General features: G+C 40.6%; 1 protein-coding gene across 4 annotated transcripts in view; it reads left to right on the forward strand.

Moving 5' to 3' along the window:
- The window catches only part of RGL1 (ral guanine nucleotide dissociation stimulator like 1), a 284890-nt gene that overhangs the window by 246001 nt on the left and 18574 nt on the right, over positions 1-20315 (forward strand). For all 4 annotated transcript variants that reach the window (XM_069074410.1, XM_069074408.1, XM_069074409.1 and 1 more), the window contains 5 exons: positions 953-1039; positions 4300-4332; positions 9853-9974; positions 12138-12227; positions 18945-19131. In XM_069074410.1, the coding sequence (XP_068930511.1) occupies positions 953-1039; positions 4300-4332; positions 9853-9974; positions 12138-12227; positions 18945-19131 (519 nt within the window). The remainder of the gene's footprint in view (positions 1-952; positions 1040-4299; positions 4333-9852; positions 9975-12137; positions 12228-18944; positions 19132-20315) is intronic.

The following is a 20315-nucleotide window of genomic DNA, read 5'->3' on the forward strand; positions in this document are numbered from 1 at the left end:
CATTCTGACTTTCCAAGTGGAGGAGGGCTCCCTCCCTGATCCACTCCTTCCTTTGGAAAGCTGGAAGTAAATCAGACTCATCATCATACAGTAACATGAAACTTGTAAGATATTCAAAATGTTTTGTTCGTTTTTGGTTGTCTAAATGATAAATTAAAAATAGCTGTTAGAAAGGATCGATTCATTCTGGCTCTGGATAAAGGTTTCTACACATCATAGGCAAGAGCAAATGACAGAATACAGCAGTGACTGAAGGACAAGGGAACTTCATGAGCTGAATTTGCCAGAGGTTGCCATTGGCCTTGTGTTCAGGTACCTGGCAAAGAGAGGTTTCTCTTAGATTTTTCCTGACTGTGATTTCCCCATCCATTTTCAGTCCCATAAGGCCCTCTGGAGGAATTTAGCATAGAATGCCTTTTATTGTTTCAGTCCTGAAGGATATACCCTGATTGCTTTTTTAAGCATCGTCTTCTGTGAATATCCCTTTTCTTGACATGTAAGCAGGTATTGCTTGATATTGTATTGTAAATGTGGGGGCTAATGTAAGCAAACCTGTTCCATGGCCAAAGCCATTCGAAACAAAGGAATAATATATATACTTTGAAAGAGGATTGAGAATTATATATTTTCTCTGAATTGAAATAAGACAAGCAAACCAAATAGATGGCAGTTACAAGGTATTCAGGCATGGACGCTTTGCTTTAATGATTTTAAAAGGGAGATCAGTAGATGAGCTAATGCTTACCTGGGTCTCCTTAGTTCAAGTCAGATACAATCATAATTTTAGGTAGGTATAAATCCAGACCTCAGTGAGACCTGTCAGGTCATTGATAGATTACTGCATCTGTTAGATGTAGCAAAGGAGAAAAATCAATAGCTTAGGACCTCAAACCAGTGTTGTAGTGGCCAAAGGAAGGACAATAAAACCATTTCTGTTGTAATTGCTATTCAGGGAGTCATGCAGGGGACCGTGCCCTACCTTGGTACCTTCTTGACTGATTTGACCATGCTGGACACTGCTCTTCAGGACTACATTGAGGTGGGTTTTCTGGGACTTCTGAGGACATTCCTTTCTCCTCTGCCATTCTCAGGGTATGTGGTCCAGTCAGTACAAAAACTCCTTCTCGTGGGCAGAGACTGTCTCGTTTTTTGTGCTCATATTCTCAGAGGCTGGCACAACCCTTGCCTACATAGATGCTTAGTAAGTGCTTGTTGATTAGTTGATTATGATCTACCCTGAACCCTGGAAAGTTTCCTTAACCACTTTGCCCAAGAGTCAGACCTCTGGTGCCTTCCATGCTGCCTGCCTTGAGTGTACATCTGGCCTTCATAGCCTCTTTACTAGAGAGTGGGGAAAAAGGTAAAACTCAAGCGGGTCATTTTTGCTGCCTGTTTACAAATGAAAGTTTAGCTGAGGAAAGAAGTTACAGAATCACAGAATTGGAAGGATCTCAATGGCTTCCTTGTCTATTCTAAAACCAAATTAGAATCCCCTCTACAACACACCAGACGGGTGGCCAGCTGGCCTTTGAAGGGGAATTCAGCACCTCTGGAGGCAGCCTACCCTACTTTTGGATGGCTCTGGTCGTTGGGGGAAGTTTTTCTTTACATCCAGTCTCAATTTGCTTCTTTCTAACTTCCACGAGTTCCTCTTTCTGCCCTCTCAGGCCAAGCAGAACCAGAATAACACATTCCACTTTAGATAACTTCAGATAGTTGAAGAGAGATGTCAGCTCATATATTGCAAGATTTGGAGCTTAAATACTTTTCCCACCAAATTTTCTTTCTTTTTATTTTATTCTATTTTTTTTTTTTTTGCTTTTTGGAAGGGGTAAGGTAGGGCAATTGAGGTTAAGTGACTTGCCTAAGGTCACATGGCTAGTAAGTGTTAAGTGTCTGAGGCTGGATTTGAACTTGGTCCTCCTGACACCAGGGCTGGTGCTCTATTCACTGTGCCACCTAGCATCTCCCTCCTACCAAATTTCCAACTAATTTTCTTGTGTACACTCACCCCTGGTAAATTCCTCCTTTATTAGAGACTGAAGCATTAAAAAAAATAATTAGAAAAGCAATGGAAGAAAATTGTGAAGGAAACATGACTTTTTTGATTCAACAAATAGAGGGAATTATTAGACTCAAACAAAATAGATGTGTTCATCTATATTAAATTAAATTTCTGGACAGCATAAGCAGTATAATCAAAATAAAATATATTGGAAAAAATATTTATAACAGATATCTAAACTCAGCTATGTATGTCTCTTTCTGCATTTTCTCTTTTCTAAGCTATTTTAATCAGTCCTCATTTGAGATTACTTCTCGGGTCCTGATTGCCCTCCATCAGAAGGGTGAGCTCTTCAAGAGCAAAGACTAGCTTTTGCCTTTCTCTGTATCCCAAGTGCACAGTACTTGGCACACAGTCTGGGCATAATAAATGCTTATTGATAAACCGCTCTGGGAGGGGTATGATAGCTTTCAAGCTGAAATCATTGAGTACAATGGAAGTTAAATAAACGAATGATGCCTCCCTACTTCTGGGTGTAGTGGACTTCTAGTTAAGAAGATTTAGATTAAAATCCAGCCTCAAATGCTTACTGAGTGACAAATCAAATTGCCCTCACTGTGATTGTTTCCTCATCTCTAAAATGAAGCAGTTAGATGCAGTGGCCCCTGAGGTCCCTTTCAGCTTTAAATCTGTGATCCTGTGACCCCTTGGTACTATAGGTAATCAGAGATCTGAGTTTTTCTTGTATTCCTCTCTATTTTATTTCCATCATTGTTAAGAAATAACCCCAATTTAGCATAAAACCAGACCTGTATCTGACATGGGCTTTGTGGCCCAGCTGATTGATTTTGTGAACTGTGAAGTCTGCCTCTTTGAGATGACATATTTCCAGGCCCTGGCTTCCTTTACACATACCAAAGAAACTCCCTTTTTGCCTGGTTTTAGTGACTTCAATAGAGGGGCTGAGAGGGTGAACTTCAATCTCCAGAGAACAGGAATCGTGCTGGGCTGAGGGGATGAGGAAATTGAAACTGATACTTAACTGCCTTTTGGGAGAAATGTTTCCTTTTTTGATAGTCATTGAGAACTTAATTCCCTGTATGAGTCTGTGGCCAATTGTTATTGCTGTGTTCGAGGGGAAAAAACATATAGTAAGACTCTGAGCAAAGAAGAATTTGTCTGAGTTTTTCTTTCTGCCAACCTCTGCAAGAGCATCTGGGACCTGGCCTCTGGCCTCTTTTCTGCTTTATCTGCCAGGACCTTCCCCTCACTCCCCTTCATTACCTTGTCTGTCTTTTTATATACTTATCTAAGTTGTCTCCCCAGTAGAATGTAAGTTCTGTGAGGGCAGAGATTGCTTCATTTTTGTCCTTGTTTTGGTTATATATATATATAGTAGGTAATTAATACATGCCTGCTGATTTCTTTATTGATTGGTTGGGCTCTTTGCTTTAATTTTCTCTCCACTCCAGTCCATTTTCCATTTAGCTGAAAAGCAATCTTTCTAAAGTGTAGATCTGAGGATGTTACCCAACCTCCCCTCTCAGTAGACTCCAGTGGCTCCCCATTACCTCCAGGATCAAATAAAATATCCTCTGCTTGGTGTTTAAAGCCCTTTGTAATCTTACTCCCTGCCTCCCACCTTTCTGGTCTCCTTTCTTAAAACTTATATCCCACCACAGATTGTACAATCCAATGGCACTGGCCTCCTTCCAGTTTCTTAATATAAGATGCTCTATCTCTAGGCTTTGGGCATTTTCTCTGCCTGTTTCCATACCTGGAATGCTCTCCCTCCCCAGCTCAACCTCAGACTTTCCTGGCTTCCTTCAAATCCTAGCTAAGCTCCCACCTTCCACAGGAAGCTTTTCCCGATTCCTCTTAATTCCGTCCAGTACCTTCCCTCTGTGGATTATTTCCATTTTATCTTGTATATAGTGTGTTTATATATAATTGTTTGCGTGTTGTCTCCCATATTAGATTGTGACTCCTGAGAACAGGGGTTGTCTTTTGCCTCTTTTTGTATCTATGCACTTAGCACCATACTTAGCCCAGAGCAGGCACTCAGTGTTTATTGACAGACTGGCTGATAGCCATCCTAGGACATCTCCTGAGAGGGCTGCCACCCATATCAATGCCCTCCAAGAACTGGATTTAACAGCCACCACAGCAACAATTCTGTGTCCATTACTTATTCTGAGCAGTCCCCTCTAAGAGCAACCCTCACTTAGCAGAGTGACCTAGAACATACCTGGTTGTACAGTTGCTTTATTGGTCACTGCTTTTTTTTCTTTCAGGGGGGACTGATCAACTTTGAGAAGAGGAGAAGAGTAAGTATCACTTATGCTGTATACAATCCCCATTTTAATTCTGAAGGCTTTGACAATCCAGAAAGGGATGAGGGTCAAATAAGGTGTGTGTTTGATTGGTTTGGGGGGGGGGGGCAAAGGTCCGTTCCCTCATTTATTTGTTTCAGCTCTTCTCAGTAGCAAGGCAGGCCTTTGTGGAGTGGGAACCACACTGGAACTGAAGATGAAAACCTGACTACCTTAGACAGCTCTCCCAGCTTCTCTGGACCTCAGTGGCTTCATCCGTAAAACTGAGGGTAGTGGGCTAGGTTTCCCTGAGGAACTTTCTACCTTAAAATCTTATGTTCCTTAGCTCCCCGGCACAGAGAAGGGAGACTGACTCTACAGCCACATCAAAGTGATGGAGGGAAATCATCATCTCGCTTGTTTTTGTGGGGCAGGATCACTTCCTTCATGCCCACATCGTTGTTGTTGTTGAGCTGTTTCAGTCATGTCCGTCACGTCTGAGTCTTCATGACCTCATTCGCGGTTTTCTTGGCAGAGATTCTGGAGTGGTTTGCCTTTTCATTCTCCAACTCATTTTGCCTTTGAGAAAATTGAGGCAAAAGCAGGGTAAAGTGACTTGCCCAGGGTCACGTACCTCCTAAGGTATCAGGCCAGATTGGAATTCAGGAAGATGAGTCTTCCAGAATCTAGGCCTGGCACTCTCTCCACTGTGTAGCTGTCCTGGCCTACCGACCATTCCCCAATCATTTCAGCCCAAACGCACAGTGCCTGAACTTCTTCCACATTACCACCTACTGAAATCCTCCTTTTTCATCCCAGCCCAGTTAAGGTGCCTTTCCTGATCGCCACGTGTAAGATCACCCCTCCTTGCCAAAGGAGCCTTTTATCTTTCTTCTTTTTTAATATCTCCTTTGCTCCCCATTTTGCCTCCCACCTTGTATTGAAGTTGTGTGTATGTCTTTTCTCCTGTTAGATTGAGCTGTTGTTTCAGCTTTGTATCCCCCCCCAGCATCTTACACAATCAGCTGTACTTAGTAAGAATTTCATGAATATTAGTTTGATTAGGCAACGAACGGAGGAAAGGAATATTATTACATGAGCTCCTGGGAGTTGTTTCTTACGTGTGTTCTGTAAGCAGAGGAAAGGGTGTCTAGCAGTGAGAGTATTTGTACATAATGTTATTGAAGACAGATCCTTCCTTATGAACTCTACTAAGAAAAGTTAAGCAGATTGCTGAAAAATTGCTAACTTGTGTATTTAAATGCCTTGCTGAGCCTGACAAGGAAGTTGTAGGAGTAGAATGAATCAGTAATGAACTGGGTTTAGCTTTCTTTCCGGGAAGTCAGTCAACAGGCATTTATTAAGTACTTGCTGTTTAAAAGCAGGCCCTGTGCTAATCACTGTCCTCAGGAAGCTTACATTTGAATGGCGTAGACAACATGCAAAAAATTATACATACGAGATAACAGGATACATGCAAAGGAATATCAGAAGAATGGTACTAGCAATGAGGGGGACTGAGAAAGGCCTTTTGGAGGAGACTGGTTTTGAGCTGAGTCCTGGAGGAAGCCTGGAGGCAGAGGGCAGGAGGGAGAGTGTTCTAGGCATGGGTGCACAGAGTGAAAAGACATAGAACTGGAAAGTGGGTGTCTTAAGTGCAGACTAGTAATTAGGCTAGTGTTTCTGGATCATAGTGTTCACAGAGAGGAGTAACATAAGGAACTGGAAAGTCAGGAAAGGACTGATTTGTAAAAAACTTTACAAGGCAAACAGAGAATTTTACATTTGATCCTAAAAGCTACAGAGAAATAGTGGGATTTATTGAGTATGTGTGGCAGGGGGGTAATATGGAGACACCCGTGCTTCGGAAAGGTGGTTCTGGCTTATGGAGGTGGACTGGAGTGAGGGAGACCCAGCAGAAATAGTACAATAGGTTACCGCAGTAGTGTGGATACGAAATGATGAGGCTTCATCCTAGAGTGACATTTGGCTAAATGGAGAGAAGAGAACATATACAAAAGATGTTGAGAGAATAGAAATGCCAAGACGTGGGACCACATTACACATGTGAGGTGAGGGCAGGTGAGAGTCTGAGATGACATGTAGGGTGTGAACCTGAGTGGCTGCTAACATGGGGTGGTGGGGTGGTGTCCTGATGTGTTGTGGTGGCATAGCCTTAAAGAATTCAGAGTCATTCCACCTCTAATCCAAATATAGGTATTTATTGAGGTTGGCACCTCCCATGAAGCGGGCTAAGTTCCAAGAAGAACCAGCAACTTCAGAGAAAGCAAGATGGATTTTCATAGGGTAAAGATGCAGTTACATAACAGAAATTGTTAATGGATTAGGTAATGAGGAAGGGGTCCCTTTTCTGGTTCAGTGGTCAGACATCCTGGTCATGCTGCCCTCCGTTTGGCTAGCTATTGTGGTCCTGTCTGGTCAAGATGGATAGTTAGATATTGTGGTCCTGTCTTGGGCTAAATGGATGATGGGATTGTGATTGGGTACAAGAACACACCTGTTCAAGTATGTGAATTGGAGCTGGGAGTGTTACTAACTAGAGGCAGGGGCTGTATTGAGTCTGGGGGCCTGTGGTGTTGTTAAAAACAAGATTGTGGGGTTAAATCAGGATATGCTTGCTGTTAAGTGGGGCTCATAAGGAAGTTAAAATATTGGGGCCGGGAGCAACTTTATTGGGATTCTGTCAGTGGTGTTGACTGTAATGGGTAAGTCAAGAAGAGGGGAAGGTTTGGAAAGGGGGGAGGGGGAAGACAATGAGTTCTGTTTGGAACATGTTGAGCTTGAGATATTCACAGGACATCAAGTTAGAGATGTCTGAGAGGCAGCAGATAATAGGAAACTGGGGCTCAGGAAAAGTTCTCAGTTTTTGCTAATATGATCAATAAAGGAAAGGGCTGGAGAAGGAAATCCCAGGTTTCCATTTTTAAGGTTCACGCCTTTGGGACTTGGTGATTAAGCTCCAGTGCTGTCCAAAGCACTGTTCTAGGCCCTGGAGGAGATTCAGAGTTTAAAAGAGGAAAGGGGAAAGGAGGAGACAGGCACTTAGACCACATATGAAATATTACATACAGTTTTAGCTGATGTATTGTAGAAAGAACATCTCTAAGTTGGAGTAAAGGCTGAGAAGGATCACTATAGTACATAATACTACATGATAAATGTATTAGAAGGGCACAAAAGAGCACTATGTAAGAAGCTAGATCACTACTGATGGGTGGGATCAGGGACAGTTTCGTGGAGGAGGTGAAATCTGAGTTGAGTTTTAAAGGGTAGGCAAGAATTTGTTCAACAAGGGGGCAGTGGAGGACAATCAGGCACAGGACCCAGCATAAGCAAAGACAGGGAAGCTAATGTGCCTCCCCACATGTTCAGGGGACATAGAATAGTCCTGCTTGGCTGGATTGTAGGGAGCAGAGTGTGGAAGAGGAAAAGAGGAAATAAACTTGGAGGGGCAGGGCCGTGCCATATTTATGTGTCCTTTAAATGCTAGGCAAAGGAAGGTGGTGAGAGGGAGCCACTGAAGATTTTGGCCTTGTTTTTTTTTTTTTTTTGGAGGGGGGAAGGCAGGGCAATTGGGGTTAAGTGACTTGCCCAAGGTCACATGGCTAGTAAGTGTTAAGTGTCTGAGGCCGCATTTGAACTCAGGTCCTTCTGACTCCAGGGCCCGTGCTCTGTTCACTGCACCACCTAGCCTCCCCCACTGAAAATTTTTGAATGGGAAAGCAGTAACACCAGATCTGTACCTATAGGAAAGAGAATTCTGGAAGCCACATGGAGAAGGAAGTCAGGAAACTCATTATGAGGCTAATGTCGTGGTCCCTGAAGGTAATAATAAAGACCTAGGTTGGCGGCAGTGGGTGGGAAAGAGAGGAGGGGACGGATGCCAGAGGCATTGTGGATAAGGTGGAACAAACAGGACTTGATAACTGACTAGAGAGGAGAAGTGAGGGAAAGGAGGGAAGGTCAGGAAAACGGGAGGGAAGGAAGGCGTGAAAGGCCATGGCAAAGACATTAATATAGAAATCACAGGGGCAGGGTGGGGTTTTTGTGAGTTGGCAAAGAAGCAGATTTAGGTTGGAACATGCTGAGGTCAAGGAACAAATCCAGAATTATGCTAGTGTCATCCTTAAACAACTAGGCTATATATAGATACCCAAGGCAGATCATGATTGCGTGGCAATGGTGACAGCAGCATCTGGTTTCTAGGGGGATACCTAGTAGTTAGGGTTGGGCAAGAGTCACTTCGCTGTGCTAGCTTGAGAACTAGGTTTGGTGGTGCTCTGACTGTCGGAGGAAAAAATACTTTGTGACACATTAGCATTCTTTTCCTTGGAAAATGCTGTCATACTTTTGACCTTTGTGATTTCGAATCATAACTTTTAGAGCCAAAATGGACCTGTGGGATAACATAGTTCAATGCCTTCATTTTACTACTGGGTAAACCGAGGTCCCCTGAAGGTATATGATCAGGCAGGTTCTTATCAGAGCCAAGATTAAAACAAGGTCCCTCACTTCATTGTGTTTTTTGGCTATGCTACAATGACAGAGGAAGTTTTGTCTAGGGATAGAAACAGTTGGACTGAGAGTCAAGACACGGAGAATTTACATGGGTTTTTATTATTGTCTTGTTCTAAAGGTTTGAAAAACTCTGCCCCACTCTCCAGTTTCCTCATCTTTGCCCTTAGTCTTCAGAGTAGCTTTGGTGGGGTGTCTCTCCAGCTTCAAAACTAAGGAATTTTTAAAAACTGGGCAGTTTGGTGATTGGCTAAAACTCAGAATTTTTTTTATCTCAACTAAAAGAAGTAATATAATATAATAAAGAATTTCGACACACATTGATGTGGGCTTTAAAAAGATTTAGTTAAATAATTTGCTAAAGCAGTAAAAGTCCAAGAAAAATTCTTTGACTGCAATTTCAGGAACTCTTGTACATTCTAAACTATGTCCAGATGCCCAGAACTTCCAAGTCACCTTTGTAGTTGCAACATGTCATGTGAGTTGAGTTTTTACTCAATCCTAAGACTACTGAGATAATAGTGTGGAACATAGGCACCACTCCCTGATTTTGATGTCTTATCTCTGCAGATCCCACTCCCAGGAAATCCCCAGCCCAAAGATTATCCTTTATGTCCTAAGAAATGAAAACGGAGATAGAGAAAACAAAACGTCTGCCTCTTTAGGCATTGATAAGACTGAGAGTTGCTCTGCTAACAGTGTTCTAACTTGACTGTTGTTTTCAAGGAAATCATTGAAGGTTATCATGCATTCTAAGGCATACACAGACCTTCAGGACTAGAGTTATGGTGTTTAAGAGTAATTCAGCTATACTGCTTAGAAGGAAACAAAAGATTTGAGTTCACCCCATGTATGGAGGAGTTTTTTTGTATTCAGCATTGTTTATTCCTCACCTGACATGTCATGTTATTGATAGGCCATTGATATGTTTCCATATTTGAAGAGCCCAATTTTGCCTTTTTATTCACATCACCTCTTTGTGGATCTATTACCCTTTAGGAGTTTGAGGTCATTGCTCAGATCAAGCTCCTTCAGTCGGCCTGCAACAGCTATTGTATGACCTCCGACCAAAAGTTCATCCAGTGGTTCCAGAGACAACGACTCTTAACAGAGGAGGAAAGGTGAAGTGGACGTTGTTGTTCAGTTGTTTGCAGTGGTGTCCAACTCTCCATGACCTCATTTGGAGTTTCCTTGGCAAAGAGACTAGAGTGGTCTGTCATTTCCTTTTCCAGCTCATTTCACATATGAGGAAACTGAGTCAGATAGGGTTAAGTGACTTGCCCAGGGTCACCCAGTTAATAAGTGTTGGAGGCCAGATTTGAATTTAGAAAGATGAGTCTTCCGGACTCCGGGCCTGGTTCTCTATCAGCTGTACCACCTACTTGCTCTGTAACATTGGTTTGCTCCATTTTGGGGGCTTCCTGTTCATCTCTAGAGGTATGGAGAAGTGATGTGGAGTAGTATGTAGATAGATGCTAGCTTTGGAGTCCAAGAGACCTGAGTTCGAATCTTGTCTAAATTATTTACTAGATTTGTGAATCTAGTGAAGCAATCTTCATCTCTATATGGAGACACCAATTATTTATCTTTAATGAGTGATGCATTTAGAGTACTACATCACTAGATAGTAATACTGTAAAACCTCATCAATTCTCACTATTATTTTGCATTGTATGATCATGCAAATGTGAGCTATATTTAAGTTTGTGGGACCTATCTTTGGAAAAGGAGGAACTAATGAGGAATTTTATGTTATAAATTGTACATGTTGAGTTTAAGATGACTACAGGATGTGCTTTTTGAGATCCAGTAGGTGTCTGAAGACACAAGAGTAGAAGTAAGGAGAAAGTTTGGGGGCTAGATCAATAAATCTAAGAATTATATGGATACAGACTTTAACTGGATCTAGGGCAGCTAGATGGCACCGTGGATAGCATGTTGGATTTAGAGTCAGAAAGACCTGAGTTCAGATTCAGCCTCAATCACTTTCTAGCTCTGTAACTCTGGGAAAGTCACTTAAATTGTTTGCCTCAGTTTCCTCAACTGTTAAATAGAGATAACAATAATATATAATATTATATATTTATATCTCTCGGCACAATAATCCTTTGAGATATATGTTGTATTATATATACATATAATTATTATATATAATACCATAACTAATACCTATCTCAAAGGATTATTGTGTCGATCAAATGAGATCATATTTGTAAAGCATACTTTGAGCTTGGTATAGTGCCTGGCACATAGTAGGCACTGTATAAATGCTTTTATTCCTTACCCCTATGCCCCACCCCTCCTTGGAGCTGATGAGATAATAGAGGAAGAAGAAAAGAGGCCTCAGGACAAATCCTTGGGGGATTTTTATCAGGTATGACCTGGATGGGTCAAAGCAGACTGAGAAGTTCATTTCATTTTTGGAGAATTCTGATTGTTGGGAAGTTTTCCTACATGGAGCTGAAATCTCCTTTCCTTTAATTTCTATCCATTGTTCCTAATTGTACCTTCTGGGACCAAGCAGAAGAAGTCTGATCTCTCTACTTAAGAATATAGATAGAAATACTCCCAACTCTTCACTTTCCCAAACTAAACATCCCCAGTTCTTTACCCAGATCCTCATATGACCTGGTCTTGAGACCCCTCACCCTCTTGGTCATCCAGAGCCAAGAATAAAACAAGGCCCCTCACTTCATTGTATTTTTTGGCTATGCTACAATGACAGAGGAAGTTTTGTCTAGGTATAGAAACAGTTGGACTGAGAGTCAAGACACAGAGAATTTACGTGGGTTTTTATTATTGTCTTGTTCTGAAGGTTTGAAAAACTCTGTCCCACTCTCTAGTTTCCTATTTATTCCTGTTCCTTCTAAAATGTCCTACCCTGAATTGTACCTAGTAGCCTAGATGTGACAAGAGTGATGGAACAGTTCTCTCCTGTGACCTAAACTCTGCTTCCTCCTACAACCTACTACTACATTGAGATTTGTGTTTTCACATCCTAGAGTCCAACCATTATTCTGCATAAGTAAACCTTCTGTCTTAGGGAAGTGAACTTTGAATGTCCCCAGAATGTCCCCAGGTGTAAGAGACATATCTTAGAAAAATGTAGGCACTCTATTTTCTAATTTGGACCATTGAGATTCCTTGACATCTGTGAGAGAATGACCCTGGATTGTTCTTATAAGCCTGAATCTTCTCATGGAAGATCCATCTCTTTACCCATATCCATTTAAACTTGCTCTGCCATTAAGAAATTATTTAACTTATATTCTCTGTATTTATAGCTATGCCCTCTCTTGTGAGATTGAAGCTGTTGTGGACACCAGTGCCACCTCACCAAAGCCTAGAAAGAGTATGGTGAAGAGACTTAGCCTGTGAGTAGCAGAGTGGTGGGCTGGGGAGTTGGGGTTCATTTTGGTTGTTTGTTGTTGCTGTTGTTTTGGTCAATGCACATTAAAGTTGGGAGACAATATTGTTCATTAACATATCTGAAGCTTTTCTGAAAAAAGTATATCCGATGTCTGAGCAGGAGCTGATATCTGGAAATGGTGAAGAAGAATTAGCCCATTTATTTTGTAAAGAGAACATTGTGAGGCCATCATTGCTTAGTCTAGGAAAGACCTGGATTATCACTCTCACCAAATGAAAACCTTCTAAAGTCCCAGATGGAGTCCCTACTAGGAGGTTTGTGACTGATGAAATGTAAACATGTTTGTGAAATTCAAGCTCATTCTCTCTTACTGCTTGACAGTAATGAGTCTAAATGAAGACAAAAGGGACAAACCTTTAGATATTTTCAAAGAAACAAATTCTTAAGTGTTGGCAATTGAAATAAAGTGTAAACAGGATTTTAATTACTGATCTTTACTACTGGAAACAGTTTCCTTAGTAGTAATTAATGCACCCACTCACTTGCACACACATACACACACACACACCCCTACACACCTGGGGGACCAGAAGGAGCACCATGTAGGCAACATTTGATTGCCATCCCTCTCTGACGTATGTAAAGCAGGTAGGTTACAGCACTTTTTGACTTACTCTCTATAGCTTATAAATATAATCTGTGAACCTAGAAAGGATTGTTCCAGTTTCCTTCTTAGATAACCTGAGAGACCTGACTGGGCATGGTCAGCTGAGTAGAGATGAACACAAAAGGAATCTGAGTCTTCCAAAGATAACATGCTGTGTCATGATGTAGGCACATGATACTGGAATGTGGGCCCTACCTGGTGGCTGTGTCTGCTAACTGACTAATCACACAGATGTGGAGCTCACGGACTAGCAGAGATGTCTGGCCTCAGTAAAGGAAGTAATCAGCCAGGTGGCTCAGTGGATAGAGAGTTGAATCTGAAGTCAGAAAGATATGACTTCAAAGGCAGACTCAGACACTAGCTGTGTGACCCTGCATAAGTTGTATAACTGCTGTGTGCCTCAGTCTCCCCATCTGTAGAATGGGGATAACACTGGCACTTACCTCCTAAGTTTGTTATGAGGATCAAGTGAGATAATGTTTGTAAAGGGCATTGCAAACCTTAAAGTGCTCTAGAAAGACTAGGCAGATATTAAAGAAAAAGCCTAGACACTGCTAGGCCTACTATACTTTCTATATATTTTTTTTCTTTTCTGATTGTGAGAATCAAATGAGATAATAATTGTAAAAGTTCCTGGCACATAGTGAGTGCTGTGTAAATGTTAGCCATCGTCATCATCATCATCATCATCATCACTATGACTCTTAGAAATGCTTCTACTCTTTCCCCCTCATCACCAAATAGCTTCTCTGATACTATTGTAAAATGAGGGGTTGAGTTGGTTCTAAGGTCCCTTCTGGCTCAGACTTCCCCAGAATTCTACTGTAGCCCTGTCATGTGAAATGTGCTGATTCAGCAGTGAACAGCAGCATAGGACTGCACTATACTATAAATAATGATAGCTCACATGCATTTATTACTTTCCACAAGAGCTCTCAGAGGTCACTAGTACAAATATTATTAGCATCACTTTACAGATAAAAGAATTGACTCTCAGAGATATTAAATGTTATGCAACCTGTAAACCTCAGAAGCAGGTGTTTAGTTTTCTGACTCCAAAACATAGCATATTAATATGAACTGTTATTGTTAATCTCATTTTGAAAATTTTAAAATCTTGTTCGGTGGAGCTCAGAAAGATAGCCCATAATCATTTATTAAGTGTTTACTTATTATGTGCCAGGCACTTTGCAAAATGCTGGGAATGCAAATACATGCAAAAAGATGGTTCCTGCCCTCAAGAAACTTAATTTCTAGTGGAAGAAGACAGGGCATAAGAGCAAGCTGAAAAATGGAAGAGTGGTGGTGTTTATGTGGCAGGAGAAGGTACCCAGCATGGATCAGTCTGCATTGCAGCCTGGCAAGAAATGAAAAAATAAATAAAGAGGAGGTTGGCCTGGGTGCCCCCCTTAGGTGGATGTTCTGGGAGGAGCCCTCCAATCAGAGGCAGCAGCCCCAGGATCTGTGGATACTTCTGAAGTGTAAATTCTAAGGCTGAAGAGTTTTCTGAGGCCTGATAGAAGAGTCTGGCCTGCATCCTGGTGAGAAAGGAGGAGAAGTTCAGCTATAAATGGTTCTGTGTCAAATCACCCACCTGCTATTCTTCTGTTACATTCAGTATTCTATGGATTATTGCCAAGGTGGATAAAATAATTGTTTTTTGTAATTGAATAATATTTGGATGTGAGCTTGTCTTCTAAGGCTCACTAAATATATCTCCTGTACAACTCCTGTAGCAGACGGAATGATGGGAATGACATGCACCTCATCCTGTGTTAATTTAATTTCTTTGGCTAAGTCTCTGTATTTGGAAAGCTTTTAGTTACATGTATCTTGGAGACTATGAGTTTTTCATATGGTGACGTCTATAAGAAATGTGGTTCTTAAGTGTTGCTGGATCAGGGGTGATGCTTCCACAGGCTGATCTTTCTCAGGGACAGATATATACTTAGGGAGCAGGAAGAGTACCACTCAGGCAATGTTCCATTGCGTACCCCTGTGGGTGGGGTTGTGGTGGTGGGCAGCAGTTCAGTCTGAGATAATGCTTTAATGCCCATCCATTTTATTAGCTGAGTTCTCAAGGGTCTTCTGAGATCTGTGTTTGTAGTACAGTGGTTTGTTGTATACTGAGCTATGAAAGATTGGGAATTTTGATGATAATCTTAGCCCCCAGGTCATGTCTTGCTAGGTTTTTGGCACAGACTAAATTTTCATACACTGCAGTGATGTGTCACACAGTTTTTATCATCTCTGTTAGCATCATGGTGGTGGTTCTTCTTATTTTGTTATCTTTTCTGATGAAACTCAGCAATTGTCTGAGGGTGTCACTCTTTTGCTTTTATTCCTTCATATTTAATATTCTGCAGATTGTTTCACAGGTGGTAAAAATGACTGCTTTTTGCAATTGAATAAGAACATTGAGAGAGATGTTCATGTTCTGTAGATGTATTCAAAGTGTCTTTGGGACAACTCCAGGAGCAGACAAGACAGTAGGAATGACATGTACTTTATCTTGTTCCCAAATGATTTTAATTTCTTCCACTAGACCTCTATTCTGAAACATTTTAATTCCATGTAATTTGGAGATTATGAGCTTTCATACTGCAACATCTATTGAAAGCATTGTCATTAAATTTTTATGGGTCGTTATTGTAGGCAACAGACTTTTTTTGAAATGGTGCCCAATTCAATCCAATTTATTTGTTGAATTCTCAAAAATATTTTGGGATTTATATTTATAGCATATTGACATGGCATCTGTTTGTAAATGATAGTGCTCCTCTAACGGAAACCCAAGATAACTGATAATGTCTAGATTTCTGGTAGATGCTCAACTTTTATAACCTTAGATGATCCACTCATTGAGTTTTCACCACATTATTGCTAAGTCTACATCAATCAATGAGCCCAGAGCCCTTGAACATACCTTTCTATAAGTGCACATACGAGTAACCAGATCCTGATTCACCATCATAAATATTTCTACTTCTAGAAACAAATTGGCCTGGTTTGGCCACCATTTGTTTGGTGCATCTTTGTCCATTGGTACTGGTTGAAATCATGTGGATATCACTCATGGAGTTCTGCTCATTGCATTATTGTATCAGCCATTTCATAGACTTTTTCCAGAGATAAACCACTTTCAGTTATGTTTGACAAATCCAGAAGATATGTATCTTCAGTCAGATTTTATTATTGCTTTATGAAATGAGGTCTATTTATTTGAAAAGAATTCCTGTAAATTTTCAACCTATTTATTCTTAGTAGTAGTAGTATTGTCATTATTTTTATGTTAAACACCAAAATTCTAAGTCCCTTTATTCTGAGTGAAAATTGTAGAGTGGAATGAGCATTAAAAAGTCAGAGAACTTGGGTATAAATGCTCGCTTTGCTCCTTATTACAAGTGTGACCTTGGACAAGTCACTTGAGTTCTTTGTCATATGTAAAATGAAGGTCTTTGACTAGATGATCTCTAAATGTATGTCTAAATCTATGATCCTGTGATCTTGGTAAATAAAAGGTATTCTTCCAGGACTGGACTGAGAAATGAAGGACAGGCATAAACACCAAGATGAGAAACGATACCTAGCATAATGTCCTGCGCATAGTAGGCACTGAGTAAATATATGTTCAAAGAATGAATAAATGAATGAAGCTCAGCTAGTCTCTGTGGAATTAGAAGTAGGACTTCATAGGCAGTGCAATGTTAGGGCTGGCAGTTTGCTTAGAGAAGCAGATGACATCATCCCTCACCTCACCTGAATGTGTATGTGTCCATGTGTGTTTGGACAATTTCATCTTTCAGATAGGTTCACAAGGTTATATGATCCTATTAACATTATTATAAGCCTACAAATGATCTCCCTTTTAATCTGCCTTGTAGAAACTGGGGGGAAATGGAGAGCGTATGAATCCTTCTATGGAAGCATCAGAGTGCTCATTTTGGAGGCTTAATTCACCTTTTCACAGAGAATGAAGTCTTTGGAGACTCCAGTGATTCTTATTTAAAAATTCAGTATGAATTTAACAAATATTAAATAACATGAGCCTTTCTATAAACAATGTAGAATGGAATGAATCTCTATTATGTATAATTTGCTTTTCAAGTATATAGAAATTCAACAAGTAATTTTTAAAGCTATCCTACTTATATTAAATTCTTTTGACCTGTTATTTTTTGGATGAAAGGGGGGAGGGAGAACCCTATAACCATCTTCTTTCCCATTCACCCTTCCCTATAAAAAAAAATAAAAAGGGAACTGTGTAATAAACTCCCAAATTGGGATGGCCAAATTGGCCATCTCCAAAAATGTATGCCTCATTCTACATATTGAATCTCTCCCTCCTCTGCCTGGAGGTGGATAGCATGCTGCATGATGGCTCATCTAGGGTCCTGTTTGGTCATTACATTTGATGTAAGTTAAGTCTCTCAGATGCATTTTCTTTTACATTGTTGTTTTCTATAAATTGTTCTGCTTTTGCTCTTTTCACTCTGCATTGAGTCTTCCAAAATTTTCCTGAAACCATCCCTTTTGTAATTTCTTGTTGTACAATAATATTTCATTACATTTATATAACATTTCCCAATTAAAAAATTCCTCCTTAATTTCTAGTTCTTTGCTGCTATAACATATTTTGTACATAATAATATATTATAATAACAGCGTATTTAATATAATGATATATTTTGTACATATGGGTCCTTTTCCTCTTTCTTTGATCTTTTTGGGATATAGACCTAGGATCAGTATCACTGTGCCAAAGGATATGCATAGTTGAATGATTTTCTAATTCTTAAAAAATGTCACAGGAACCACCACCCCTCACTTAAAGCATCTCAGAGACTGGTGCCTTCTATCCTTCCAGTCTTCCTCCCTTTTACTTTTCTCTGCACATTTTACAATTCAGCTTCACTCACCTACTTGCAGTTCCTCAAAGATAACCACCTCTCATCTCTGTGCCTTTGAGTGGAATGCTCTGTCTCTTGATTTTCTGACCTTTAAGACTCAGCTCAAATCCCACCTTCTTGAAGAGGTCTTTCCCAGTCTTCCCAGTTCATAATGCCTTCTGTGAATTCTTAACATATCCTAGGTATTTTCATGTTGTTCTCCCTCTTCCATCGGAATGTGAGCTCCTTGAAGGTGGGAGCTATTTGTGCCTTATTTGTATTCTTAGTGCTTAGGACGCCATCTATTACACATACTAAGTGCTTAATAAATGCTTGTTGACAGACATGTATATACTTTTTCATGTTCTCACATGGTTTTAATTTATTTCACTGAGTCTCTATATTTTGAAAGCTTTTCATTCTATGCAAATTGGAGATTATGAGTTTTCAGTATGACTGAAAACTTTCAATATGCCTGTTTTTTTTTTTTAATTTCTATAAAGTTTCTCCTGGTGATTCATGGATCTGGCTCTTGTGTGAATGTTTATAATATGACAGTGTCTGTACTTTGTGTCTGGCATGAATTTTGATTTAAGGTGTAGCTACTCTCCATGTACCCCTGCAGGATTTGGAGGCCCATGAAAGGAGGTGCCCCCGCAGGGGATGTGGAGAAGGTATTTCTGGGAGTTGGGTGTGGGGAGAAAAGGGACTTTGAAGTTTTGCCTCCAAGGCCAAGAATTTATACTTGTGGCCTTTCTTTAATATAAAACACGCATGCCCTCTTGGCTATTTCATCCCAAGCAATGGTATTCTTCCCATTTATTCTGGCAGTGTTTATTTAACAGTGGGAAGTAGACAGAGAAAGTGATATATGAGGACAAAAGTCCTTCTGAAGAGGTCCCTAGCTTGAAAATATTTGAGAACCACTGATCTGGGAAGACACCAAATCTGTTCCTTCTCTGAGCTGGAAATAATATAGCCAAAGGCATTTATTTACTGATTTTTTGCATAGACTCCACAGCAAATCTTTCACACACCAAGAGTAACAGACCACACAAGATAAAGACAACATCAAGGACCTAAAAATCCTATTTATTCACTATTGGGTTTCATCTTTGTAACAGTCCCAATCCCAGCATTTACTTTCTTTCTTTTTTTCCTGCAGTCTGTTTTTGGGCTCAGATGTGATTAACAGCAGCACACCCACCAAAGAACAGCCTAAATCAACTCCTAGTGGGAGCTCTGGAGAAAGCATGGACTCAGTCAGCGTGTCATCATGCGAGTCAAACCACTCAGAAGCTGAGGAGGGCTGCATCACTCCTGTGGACACACCAGATGAGCCTCAGAAAAAGGTACTTCCCTTCTGCCATTCCAAGCCAGGTATGACATTTGCTATAGGAGGAATGTCTGTTGTCAGCTTCCCTACCTGGCAAAGCCCAGACATTTCTAAAGCACCAGGGAAGGAATGCACTCTGAAGAAGGGGTAAAAGCAGAGAAGGCTCAATTTTGCCTCACAGTAAAGTCTACCTCTACTTTTCCTTAAAGCAGCAAATCTGAAGGCAGCCAACAGACGTATTTGTTACCTTGGAAATATTGCTACATGTTTTTGGCTAAAGGCACTATGTAGAGGAAGGATTGTGACCCTTAACATGAATTACTTTAGGAAATGTTTAGGGGTTTGCTTGGAGAAAGAGAATCACAGATAGGTCGGAGAGTGAAACATCATATTTCAAGTTTCAGGCCTTCAAATGCTCTAATAGTTATGAGGGTGATTGAGGAGCTCAAATTGCATCTCATACCTTGGTTCTCTTTCTCTTGGATTGCATAATGGCTACACAGAGTGAACTGAATAAAACTGGACTTATCTTATAGAAGCAAAGAATTACAGAGTGGAAGAGACATCACAGGGGGAAAAATTGAATTCTGCCTTAAAAATCTTCAACAGATGGTCATCCACCCTGTAGTTGAAGACCTCCAGTAAAGGATATTTGCCTCCTTTTTATCTAGGTTTAAAACTGGAGGCTAGCTTACCACTTGTCAGGGATAATGCAGACAGGATTCATTGTTTGGATGGAGGTTGAACTAGAAGACCTGACGTTCTTTCCAAATTTGTAATTCTCTTATTCTGTTCTCATGTTAAAGTCAGCTACGTGACTCAGGAGATAGAATGCTGGGCCCAGATTCAGGAAGACCTGAGTCCAAATCTGCCTTCCTACACTCACTAGCTATGTGACCCCAGGAAAGTCACTTGACCTCTGTTTGCCTAATCCACTGCAGAAGGAAATGGTAAACCAAAATCCTTGCCAAGAAAATCCCCTCGGGGTCATGAAGAGTCAGACATGACTGAACAACAACAATTCTCAGATCATCTTGGAGCTGGAAAAGTCCCAAGGGGTTATTTAGTTCTACCCATGGTGAATAGAAACTCCCTATATAAGTCATTATCTGTCTAGAATCCCCTTGGGGACCTTCTACTTGTGAAAGAAGCCCATTCTGTCTTTGTTCAGTACCTAGACAATGCCATGAAACCCCATCA

Source organism: Petaurus breviceps, unplaced genomic scaffold, assembly GCF_028583685.1.
Source record: "Petaurus breviceps papuanus isolate PSGF00001 unplaced genomic scaffold, PetGlider_PUasm1.0 90895, whole genome shotgun sequence".
Taxonomy (NCBI): Eukaryota; Metazoa; Chordata; class Mammalia; order Diprotodontia; family Petauridae; genus Petaurus; species Petaurus breviceps.